This window comes from Equus quagga, chromosome 18 (assembly GCF_021613505.1).
Source record: "Equus quagga isolate Etosha38 chromosome 18, UCLA_HA_Equagga_1.0, whole genome shotgun sequence".
Classification (NCBI taxonomy): domain Eukaryota; kingdom Metazoa; phylum Chordata; class Mammalia; order Perissodactyla; family Equidae; genus Equus; species Equus quagga.
This window is the reverse complement of record NC_060284.1, coordinates 28,850,952-28,863,726: the sequence shown is the minus strand read 5'-3', so window position 1 is coordinate 28,863,726 and position 12,775 is coordinate 28,850,952. Positions and strand designations below refer to the sequence as shown.

General features: G+C 36.5%; 1 protein-coding gene across 2 annotated transcripts in view; it reads right to left on the bottom strand.

Annotated features, from left to right (window-relative positions):
* Positions 1-12,775, bottom strand: part of ABCD3 (ATP binding cassette subfamily D member 3) — a 73,518-nt gene that overhangs the window by 44,859 nt on the left and 15,884 nt on the right. For both annotated transcript variants that reach the window (XM_046645600.1, XM_046645599.1), the window contains exon 2: positions 2,580-2,616. In XM_046645600.1, the coding sequence (XP_046501556.1) occupies positions 2,580-2,616 (37 nt within the window). The remainder of the gene's footprint in view (positions 1-2,579; positions 2,617-12,775) is intronic.

The following is a 12,775-nucleotide window of genomic DNA, read 5'->3' as shown; positions in this document are numbered from 1 at the left end:
CAGTGAAAAGATTCCCTTTTTATAATTGCTTTCCCTCATAAGTAACATTCACTGCAGAAAAACTAGAAAATCCTGATGAGCAAAAATAAGGAGCCTATACCTACCATTTAGAGATATCAACTATTAATATTTGACACATATCTCACCAGATTTCATTTTAGCATATATATATGTGTGTGAACTTCCTATAAATTTTACAAATGTGCTATCAGTGTGCATATTGTCTTAGATCTTTTTTTTGGTCAACCATTTAATCTACCCTAAATTTATTTTGGCCACATTATATGATTTGCAAATAAGAATATGCTAAAAAAAAAAAAAAGTACAAAAAGTAGGAAGAATCAAAAAATGAGCGAATGAATTTAGCTGTACTGACTAGTTTCAATGATGTCCTAGAACTCACAGATACGCAGACAGCAGATACAGCTAGGATAACTGAGGTTTGATTACTCAAATATAATTTAGATATGAGAGATTATGAAGATGGAGATATGCCAAAAGACTGGAGATAAGCATATCTTCTCTCATTTTTCAAAGCCTGGGAAAAACAGTACGGAAAATAAAGAATAGCAATTTTAATGTCAATTTCCATGATATTCAGAGATTAGTTAGACATTAATATGGAGAGTTTAGGAAGACTTAAGAGACACTGATAACTAAAAGCCAGCATGAGTTTACTAGAAATAAGTCATGCCAAACTCTTCTAATTTCCTTCTCTGTTAAGGATACTACACCAGTATATTAGCTGACTTGTACAATGGAAGCTCCATGAGGGCAGGGACTCATTTTTATAACTGCTATGCACCCAGAGCCAAGAACAATGCCAGGCATATATGAGGGGCTCAATCAATATTTGTTGACAGATCGACCCAATAAATGAATTAATAAATTAATCAAGGAATTTGATGTTTCTTATAAAATTATTGTGGTCTTAAAGGAGAAAATAAAAACCAGATTTTGCTACAGTTGGATACAGTCAAAGCTGAATAAACCATAACCAAAAAAAAACAAAGATTAAGACATGCCACAGAGGGATTTCCTTGGTCCTTACCTCATCAATACTATCTGCTATTTTGAGGCAGAAAGAGAAAGTGAATTAACTCTGTTGGTAATACTTCTACCTAACATACTAGATGTTAGAATTACATTCAAAATTACACTAATAGTGTCGATATACTATAGAACAGACTAATAGACAGACGCAATAAGCTGACATTTACAGGGATAAATTAACGTTTATTTAAAAGAAAGCAAGTGAGTTAACATATGACCCAGCAATTCTACTCCTAGGTATATATCTAAGAGAAAAGAAAACATATGTCCACACAAAAACATGCACATCAATGTTCGTAGCAGCATCATTCATAATAGCCAAAAAGGGAAAACAAGCTAAATTTCCCTCAACTGATGAATGGATAAATAAAATGTGGCATATCCATACAATGCAATACTATTCAGCAATAAAAAGGAATGAAATACTGACACATGCAACAACACAGATGAACCTTGAAAACATTGTGCTAAGTGGAAGAAGCCAGTCATAAAAAGCCACATATTACATAATTCTACTTATATGAAATGTCCAAAATACGCAAATCAATAAAAACAGAATGTAGATTAGTGGTTGCCAGGGGCTTGGAGGGAAGGGTAATGAGAAACGACTACTAAAGGGTAAGGAATTTCTTTTTGGGGAGATGAAAATTTTCTATTAGATAGTGGCGATGGCCGTACAATTCTGTGAAAATACTAAAACCACTGAATTGTACATTTAAATGGATGGATTTTATGGTATGTAAATTATATCTCAATAAAACTGTTATTAAAGAAAAGAAAGACATCAACTAATGAATACAAATGTAGAAGACCTGTCAACAGAGTCATTCATCAGAAAGACATCTGAAGATGACCATTCACCATAAACTCCAAATGTAAACGGCAGTTATGGCTAGAAAAGTAAAAGCAACTTTAGGCTGAATTCTAGCAATATAGTGTTCACACCAAGAGATGTAATAGCGCTGTTGTATTCCATGCTAGCCAGACCACATCTGGACAACCACATTCTACTCTAAGCATAATGTGCAGACAAACACACTAGTCCAGGTCCACAGGAATGCGTACAGAATTGAAAAAGGATCAGAAACCACGTCATGTGAGAAACAGATGAAGGAATGCAGGTTGCTTAGCATGGAAAAAAAGACTCCGAAGATAACGACTATGTTTAAACAGTATGAAAGTCCATTAGAGAAAATAAGAGTAAACTTGGCCTGTGTTGCTACAAAAGACAAAATAGAGTCAATCATTAAGAGGCTAGAGGGAAAAGATTAATCTCATCACAGGCTAGAACTAAAACAGTTATGGCTGTCTCCTATGTAGTACTCTCCATCAAATGAACAGATTCAAGTCACCTATCAAGGATTCCTATTTCAGGAAGAAGTCCTATAATAGGTAGTACATTGGAGATGATATTTAAGTTTCCTTCTAATTCTTCAATTCTATGATTTTATCCTAATTCAAAAATTATACTACAAAATAAATGAAACATATGCATGAAATCCCAAAGAGATGATTTAAAATTTTACCTCATTGTTCTGTAATGGTGGTTTTCCATTTTTCTTACTGTAGAGAAAAAGAAAAAAGAGAAAAAGCTTTACTTGCAAACTGTTCCCACCATAAAAATTATTATTATTTTTTTTAAAGCTTTTAGTTTTTTTCCTTTTTCTCCCCAAAGCCCCCCGGTACATAGTTGTACAATCTTCGTTGTGGGTCCTTCTAGTTGTGGCATGTGGGACGCTGCCTCAGCATGGTTTGATGAGCAGTGCCATGTCCGCGCCCAGGATTCGAACCAACGAAACACTGGGCCGCCCGCACGGGAGCACGTGAACTTAACCACTCGGCCATGGGGCCAGCCCCAAAAAATTATTTTAAGATATCAAAAGAATACACCAAATTCTCCAAATGAGTTTCTTCTTTTACATATCATACGGAAATAGAATATATTAAATAGCCCAGCTGCCTCTTACTAAGTATAATTTATAGAAAGTGCTCAGTAAATGTTAACTACTACTATGGCGTATCAGGCATCATGTTGACAATTGACACACACACACACACACACACACTTATTTACAAATTCTCCTATAGAGAGGTGAAGTCTATTTCTCCATCCTTGGATCAAGGCTTGGCCATGTGAACTGCTTTGGCCAATGGGACATTAGCAAACTGACACAAGCAAGGGCTTGAAAAATGTTTGTGCATTGGGCCCTCTCTCCTGCTGCTGGGAATCTTTTCCTAGCCTTGTGAATAATCCCAGGTTAGTTACCTAAAGGACGAGAAAACCACGTGTCACTCCCATGTTACAAATGAAAAACTGGCTGGGAAGAAAGTCAAGAGCATGCCAAGGTTCATGGCACTCAAAGCAGTTAATTTGGCACTTGAACCCAGGTCTGACTATTATTAATCCAGGCTACTTCCCTAAACAAAATAATAACCAGGCTTAGGTTCTTTTTATAGCACATTACTATAGCATCCTATGTTTCTATATAACATTGATCACATTTTAAATCTCTTGTTTAATGCATATTCCACCCCAGGAAATTAGCTCCATAAGATCAGGAGCTATTATAGGTTGGCTTCTCCAAAGTAAAGGTGAGGTGGTGTTTGAGGTAGAAAATGTTAATTACTGATCACACTGTGAAAGGAAGGTGAGCAAAGCAAGACTGGGCAGAAAAACTGTGATGCAGGCCCAAGAAAATTTCAGCTATCCAGGTGGGAAGCCCTGAAGCAAGCACGGTCCATCAGGGTGCTCTGTGATGGGCTGAAATGGTCAGGTCTTTATACCTCTTCCTTGCTCAGTGCAAATGCATGCCACTCCAAAGAGGTAAGACCTCAGGTGAGGTGGCTCTGCGGCTAAGGCAGATCCTAAGGTGGGGGCAGTAGGGGTTACCTGGTAATCCGCACTCCTCACAGCTGGACAGTAAGCCCTTCTTTGAAGGGGAATCTGGGCAGCACATCACCGTATCTACTACAGGGGTCATATGTTACTCAATCCCCTATGTTCAACACCTAGCTGAGCTCCAACAATCTGTAAAATGAACGTTTTAAGTACTAAGATACCAGGTAACTAAACAAGGCTAGAAACCGAAACTTAACTACAATTCAGTAGATGGTCTTATTTTAACAGTGCCCAGGTTTACTATCGTTTCTAACTTCAAATATATCACAGGATTGTTTTATCTGTTTTTAAATTTTTGAGATTGCAAAAACTAGTTCAGAAAATGCTTTTTATATATACGTTCAGGCATGCACAGTTAATTATGAGCCCTCTTTTCTAAGGCTTTCTAAATTCCTTCTTTTAAAGAATTCTTTAATGTTTTCCACAGATGTTCTCAATTTTGAAGATACTAGCTATACAACTATATATAGATCACTTAGGATAAATGAGAGCAGTATACTAGAATCCTATTTCATGGGTTACATTTTTTTCACTTGAAATGTCATGCTAAAGACTGGAGAGAAGTTAATTTACTTCCAAAAACATGATCTACTAGAAGGTAGATTCAAATCTAACAAAAATTCATTATTTCCCTTTTCTTGATTTTTATCCTATGAAACTAAAAAGGCTTTACAACAAACATGTCTTTTACTCTTGTATATTCCTTTTGGCTACTGAAATGATCAATTTATCAGCTAAATAAATTAAAATAAAAGTATTCAATATGTTCAAAATATATTAATATTTGCCACTAATGGCAAGCTATCTGTAGCATTTATAACAATCAGTACTATCAGTTGTCTTGTTACATTTCAGGGTATAACCAACTGAAAGTATTTTTAAATCTTGTGAATCATGACCACTTATACCAGTCTATTATACCAATAGTGATCTCATTTTGACAGGAGCTGCTCATCTATTTTTTTCTTGCTCAATAAGTCAGCAAGCTTTCCAAAATACGTCAGGTGCTGTATCAATTCTTTTCACTGCCTGCCCAATAGCTCTGCCTGAGCAGAGGCAAGGAAAAGAGAATCACATTACCAGGACAAGATATGGAAAACAACTTGGTTGCTAGAGTATGAAAGAAAGACATAAAAAAGATACACTATCAAATACATGTACTACTGAAAAGACAGGTAAATTATAAAAGTGACATGGTCAAGAATCATTCAAATGTTTACTAATTGCTTACTATATACTAGGCACCATTCTGGATCAGCACTTTTCATACCTTGTGGTCTCAGGATCCCAAAAAGCTTTTATTTGTGTTATATCTGTGGATATTTAACATATGGAAATTTGACCTCAGAAATTTTTAAAGTATTTACTTATTTGAAGATAATAAACACAATACACATTAAATAAAATTTTTATAAAAATAGCTATAGTTTAACAAACAAAACAATTTAGTAAGAAAAGTGGCACTGGTTTATATTTTGGCAAATCTCATTAACATGTGGCTTAATAGAAGACAACTGGATTCTCACATCTCAGCCTGCATTCTCTCTAGAATATCTACGGCAATACATACAGGCAGTTGTAAACAGGAGTATTTTAATAACTGTGGATATTCTTCTGTGATACTATAATGTTGCAGTGTAGTCTGAAACCATATCAATGAAGGTAATATATTTCATTATATAATATTTTTAAAAATTACATTTGTTAATACTGTAACAGTCTCATTAGAAAAGTCTTAAGCATTGGGAAGCTATCAAGCTCATGGTGACAAAGACAAGTTTTCCAAATTCTAATTTTCACTTGAAAGCCTAAATTGTAACATTAGTAACAAACACTGCCAGTTCTTTTTCCTTGATGGCATTACCCGAAAATGCCTGCAATACTCAAGGCTAAATAACCAGAGTTATTCAGGCATTCTTTCAAGTAAAAATGATGCTCACAAAAAAGTTCAGTTCACAAGTGAATTGCACCAGTGCTTTCCCTCAAGACAACCTTCGTACTTTAGAATACTGCAAGAAGTGCTTGGTGCAAACTTCTCGTTTTTCTTTGGCAAGAAAAGACTGATAACTAACTATTTATAAGAACTACAGGAGGATTTTACCCAAGAAATGGAAGGTCAGGTTAACATCTGAAAAATCAATCAATGTAACTCACTATATTAACAGTCTAAAAAAACCCACATGTCATATCAACAGATACAGAAAAGGTCTTTGACGAAATCCAACACCTATTCCTCGTAAAAACTCTCATCAAAGGAGGAATAAAAAGGAACTTCCTCAATCTAACAAAGGACATCAACAAAACCCTACAACTATCATCATACTATCATAATGAAAGACTGAGTCTCTGCTAAGTTCTGGAACACGGCAAAGATGACAACTCTTACCACATCTATCCAATATTGTTACTGGAGGACACAGACAATAAGGTAAGAAATAAGGTAAGAAAAAGAAATAAAAGGCACACAGAATGGAAAGAAACGACTGCAGACTCCATACACATCTACATAGAAAATCCTAAGGAATCTACAAAAAAGCTAACTGAGTTCAACCAAGGTCCAGGATACAACATCTATACATAAATACTAACTGTATTTCTACATATGAGCAAAGAACAACTGGAAATTGAAATTTAAATATTGTTAAGATGTCAATTCTCCCCAAATTGATTTAGAAATTCAATGCAATTCCAATCAAAATCCTATCAGGCTTTTTTGTAGAGAGTGACAAGTTGATTCTAAAATCCATATGCAAATACAAAGGCTAGAATAACCAATAAATTTTTTAAAAGAGCAAAGTTGGAGAAACTGTACCTGATTTCAAGGCTTATCATAAAGCTATAGTAATCAAGGGAGTCTGACATTGGAGTATAAATATAGATCAAAGAAACAGAAAAGTCCAGAAGTAGACTCACACATATATGGTCAACTGATTTAAGACAAAGGTGCCAATGCAATTCCAACAGGGAAAGGATAATCTTTTAAACAAATGGTACTGGATCAAGTGGATAGCCATATGCAAAAAAAACGAACCTCAACTCTCATTGCACACCACATACAAAAATTAATCTGAAGTGGAACATAGACCTAAATGTAAGAGCTCACACTATGAAATTTCTAGAAAAAAACAGGAGAAAATTTTAGTAATCTTGAGTTAAAGACATTAAATAGGACACACAAAGTACAAACTATACAAGGAAAAAAAATCAATAAATTGGACTTTATCAAAACTTTAAATGTTTGCTTCTCAAAAGACATTATTAAGAAAATTAAGGGGGAGTGACGTCAGCATCATGGTGGCGTGAGCTTCCCCAGTGATCTCTCCCCTCCAATATACAGCAAAAAGGACATTCATATTCTAACAGAGGACATCTAAACACAGCACAAAAAATGTAGGAGAGACCCACGCAGCCATACAATGGAGGGTGGAGAGGCTGGAGCCCCTCTTGGAGGAGGTGGAACAGGGTAAGAGAAAACTTCACTCCCTCCCCCAAAGACTGTGATCCAGGACTGCAGGAGGCCTCTGAGAGGGAAGGAACAGGGGAGAGGGTGTTAGTGCACAGGAGCATCAAGGATCCCTGGTGGGCCCTTGCAGCCTAGAGAGAAGCCCTCTATCGAGGCGAAAGCTTTCACAGGGGGTGACCTTATCAAGCCAACACCCCAGGAGAGCAGACAGCAAGAGCAGAGCGAGAAAACCCCAAGAGCACACAGGAGAAAGCACCCCTCCCCTACCCACCCAGGCTGCAGTGCCTGGGATCTTGGCTGAAGGCAGAGGGCTCAGAATATCCAGGCCTTGACCCCCACCCAGTGGCAATAGGCAGTAACTGCAACCAAATAACACCAGGATGCTAAAAAACAGAGCCACTCTTTCTAGCAATATCAAACATTATATCAGATCTCCAGACCAGAGAGAAAATGGTAAGTACCCAGAAATCAGTCCTGAGGACAAAGAAATATGTAATCTAAATGACAAAGAATTCAAAATAGCTATCATCAAAAAACTCAGTGAGTTAAAAGAGAATGTAAAGAAACAATTCAACAAGTTCAGGAGCTACTTCACAAAAGAGATTGAAACTATAAAGAAGAATCAATCAGAAATATTAGAGATGAAAGACACAATAGAAGAAATAAAACACAATATGGATTCCCTGAACACTCCAGCAGATATCATAGAGGAGCATATCAGCACAATCAAAGACAGACACGTTGAACTGCTCCAGATAGAGGAGGAGAGAGAACTGAGACTAAAAAGAAATGAAGCAGCAGTGTATATGTGTGGTTTTATTTCTTGGCTTTCAGTTCTGTTCCATTGATCCGTGTGTCTTCTTTTGTACCAGTACCATGTTTTGATCTCTATGGCTTTGTGGTACATTTTGAAGTCAGGGGTTGTGATGCCTCCAGCTTTGTTCTTTTTTCTCAGTATTGCTTTAGCACTACTGGTGGGAATGCAAACTGATGCAGCCACTATGGAAAACAGTACGGAGATTCCTCAAGAGACTAAAAATAGAACTACCTTATGACCCAGCTATCTCACTACTGGGTATCTACCCAGACAACTTGAAATCAACAATCTAAAGTAACATATGTACCCTTATGTTCATCGCAGCACTATTCACAATAGCCGAGACATGGAAAACAATCCAAGTGCCCATCCACTGATGATTGGATAAGGAAGATGTGGATGTATATACAATGGAATACTACTCAGCCATAAAAAAGAGACAAAATCATCCCATTTGCAACAACATGGACGGACCTGGAATGAATTATGCTAAGTGAAATAAACCAGACAGAGAAAGACAAACACCATATAATTTCACTCATACATGGAATATAAACAAACACATGATCAAAGAAAACAGCTCAGTGGTTACCAGGGGAAGGGGGGTGACAGGTGAGCACAGGGGGTGAAGGGGAGCACTTAGATGGTGACAGATAAGAAATAATGTACAACTGAAAGTGTACAATAATGTAAACTATTATGAACTCAAATTTTTTAAAAAAAAGAAAATTAAGGGGGTGGCCCCATGGCTAAGTGGTTAAGTTCACACTCCACTTCGGCAGCCCAGGGTTTTGTCCGTTCAGATCCTAGGTGTGGACCTGGCACCTCTCATCAAACCATGCTGAGGCGGTGTCCCATATAGCAGAGCCAGAAGGACCTACAACTAGAATATACAACTATATACTGGGGGGCTTTGGGGAGAAGAAGAAGAAGGAACAAAAGACGACTGGCAAGAGATGTTAGCTCGAGTGCCAATCTTTAAAGAAAAAAAATTAAAAGACAAGCCACCAACTAGGACAAAATATTTGCAAAAGATATATCCAAGAAAAAACTTGTATCCAGAATACACAACAAACTCTTACAATCAAATAAGAAGACAACTCATTTAAAGATTTAAACACTTTGCCAAAGAAAATGGATGGATGGAAAATGAACACATGAAAGTGCTCAAAGTCATTAGTTCCTAGGGAAATGCAAATTAACACCACAATGAGAAACCACTACACACATCCACTAGAATGGCTAAGGTTAAAAAGACTGACCATACCAAGTGTTATCAAGGATGTGCAGCAACTGGAATTTTCTTATACAGCTGATGGGAGTAAAACAATGGTACGATCACTTTGAAAACAGTTTGGCAGTTTCTTAAAAAGTTAATCATATATCTACCAGACAATCCAGCCATTCCACTACTAAGTATTTGCTCAAGGGAAATGAAAGCATATGCCCACACACAGTCTTTACACAAATGTTCATAGCAGCTTTATTTTTAATAGTCAAAACCTGGAAACAATCCAAATGTCCATCAACAAGCAAATGGATTAAAAAATTGTGGTATATCCATAAAATGTATTCAACAATTAAAAGAACAAACAATTGATACACACGACATGGATGAATCTCAAAATCATTACGCTGACAGAAAGCAGCTAGACAAAAAAGCATATAGTGTATGATTCCACTTATATGAAATTCTAGAGTCAAAACTAACCTGTAGTTACAGAAAGCAGATCAGTGGTTGCTTCAGGCTGGTGGCAGGGAGGAAACTGACTACAAAGAGGCATGAGGGATCTTTAGAGTGATGGAAATGTTCCTCATCTTGATTGCAGTGATGGTTTCACAGGTGTTTACACTCAGCAAATTGTGTAAGTTAAATATAAGCAGTTTATCATACATCAATAATGCTTCGATAAAGCTGAAAAAAAATTCTGACCACAACCTCAGACAGACTGTTTCCCAAGAAAATAACAGAACAGCGCATTTCGTTTGCTCTCCATTGTTGCAGGGGTGAGGGAGAGGGAGACAAAGTTAACTGCTCCTTAAAAATGGCAACAAAATACGTAAAATTAACAAGCAGGAACTTCCGCTAAAGATGAGAGGAGACAAATTGTAAGACTAGCAAAAAGAAATTGCCAAGGATTAAAATATAGAAGTTTTTAGATAAGATCTTTCAGACTAATTAAAAAAAAAAAACACAAAACTTTAATCAGAATTTAGTTAACCAGAACAGTAATTTTGACCCTAAAGCTTTTCTCACTCAGTTCATTTTTCTAGGCCAGCATTTCCTAGAGCCAGGGTAATGTATGAACTACTTCTGAAGGAAAAAAAATTCTTACAGACCCCAGTGTTGCCTTAAATTAAACTGGTGCCTCCTTAAATATGCACAAGCATGAAATTAAGTATAAGCATACCTCGGAGACTTTCAGGGTTCGATTCCAGACCACTGCAATAAAGCGACTATCACAATAAAGCAAGTCACACAGATTTTTTGGTTTCCCCGTGCATATAAAAGTTATGTTTACACTATTCTGTAGTCTACTAAGCATGCAATAGCATTATATCTAAAAAAAAAATGTGCAGACCTTAATTAAAAATACTTCACTAAAAATTACTAACCATATCTGAGCCAGCAAGTCATAATCTTTTTGCTGGTGGAGAGTCTTGTAAAAAATGCAACATCCACGAAGGGCAATAAAAGGAGGTATGCCTGTACACATTACTTTTGTTTACAGCTCTTCTACAATCACAAAATAAAATTTATCTTTTAAAAACAGGTAAAATTTTAAAGCAGTAAAAAAGCAATCAACATTAATTTAAAATGACAGGTGATATAACATTGCAACAACTAATCATCAGTGCTGGGGTAAAAAGAGTACAGAATTATGTGTTGTATGTTCCAGGTGATGTCTAAGACTTTTTTTAATAATATTCATTGTCTTTTCTTTTGTAAACAATGAACTGGTTTTAAATCACTGTTTTGTTAAAGTTGATGGGATAATCACTTTATTAGTATATCCCAAAATAAAATTCTAAAAATTAAAATATTCAATGAATATTTAATTTACTTAGTGCCAATAAATGTTACAAGTTGATTTTTTTTTTCTCTTTTTTTTTAAAGATTGGCACCTGGGCTAACAACTATTGCCAATCTTCTTTCCCCCCCCCCCCAAAGATTGGCACCTGGGCTAACAACTGTTGCCAATCTTTTTTTTTTTTTTTTTCCTGCTTTATCTCCCCAAACCCCCCATGTACACGGTTGTATATCTGAGTTGCAAGTCCTTCTAGTCGTGGGATGTGGGATGCCGCCTCAACGTGGCCTGACGAGCGGTGCCATGTCTGTGCCCAGGATCCGAACCCTGGGCGACTGCAGCGGAGCGCACGAACTTAACCACTCGGCCATGGAGCTGGCCCACAAGTTGATATTTATAGAGACAAATAGGGATCCATGCAATGAACTGCTCACAAAAATAAGTATTTACTTTTATGCTTGGCACATATATACATATATATTACATACATATATACACGCACATACATACACACCCACCCATACACACAAATATACATATACACACACACCCCCCCATGGGCCACATGATCAGTCAGCTATCCCATCACTTTTCTTTCTTCAAGCTTCCATTAAATACTTTGTTCAGAGAACACCATGACATCTTATAAGGCCTTCACTTGGCCTGAACACATCATCTACATGTATTAGTCTGTGACAATTAAAATACTACATTATTCTATTGCTCTAAACCAAAGCTTCATTATAAGATTTCAATTTCTTAGAAATTCTATGAAAACATCTTTCACTTGTAATTATCACTACAAAAGAAAATTTTAATAGCAAAATAACTCAATATGAGTACAAAAGTTGAAGATGATTTTCTTAGTTTTACACTATTACACCTCAACCTAATGCAGGTTCTAAGGCAGATTTGTTTACCACACATGTGGTCTCTCTAGACAATCACTTAGCAACAATTCAAACACAAAGATGGGCACAAAAATCTGCAATACCAATATGGTAGTTATTTAGATGACCCAGAAGTGCTTATACTAACTTATTTATAATTTATGACCAAAATGAATAATTAGAAAATTCTCATAGAATTTTAGGATCCTGAAGAATACATCTTTAGATCCATTATCTCTAGGCCCTAGAGATACTGCTCTAGGCTACCTTAGTCAGAACCTTGATACTAACTATCATCCATTCTCTAATGACCCCCCAAATCTCTAGCTCCCTCTTCTTCCTTGAGCTCCTGACTTGAATATCTGGTTTTTTATAAGGTATCTGTACCTGGATCTACTGACACCATTTTAAACTCAACATGTCTATGTCTGAACTACCTTTCCACCCCAAATCTCTCCTTCCATCTTCTCTTACTGAACATGGGCCCTAACTCAGTGAATGTACGTTCCTCTAGCCAACCTCTCAAACCACAAACATGGGAATTATTCTTAAATGTTCTCCCTTCCTGATACCGTTCCTATATAACCTCTCTCTACGCTCTTCTTTTCCTCTATTGACACAACT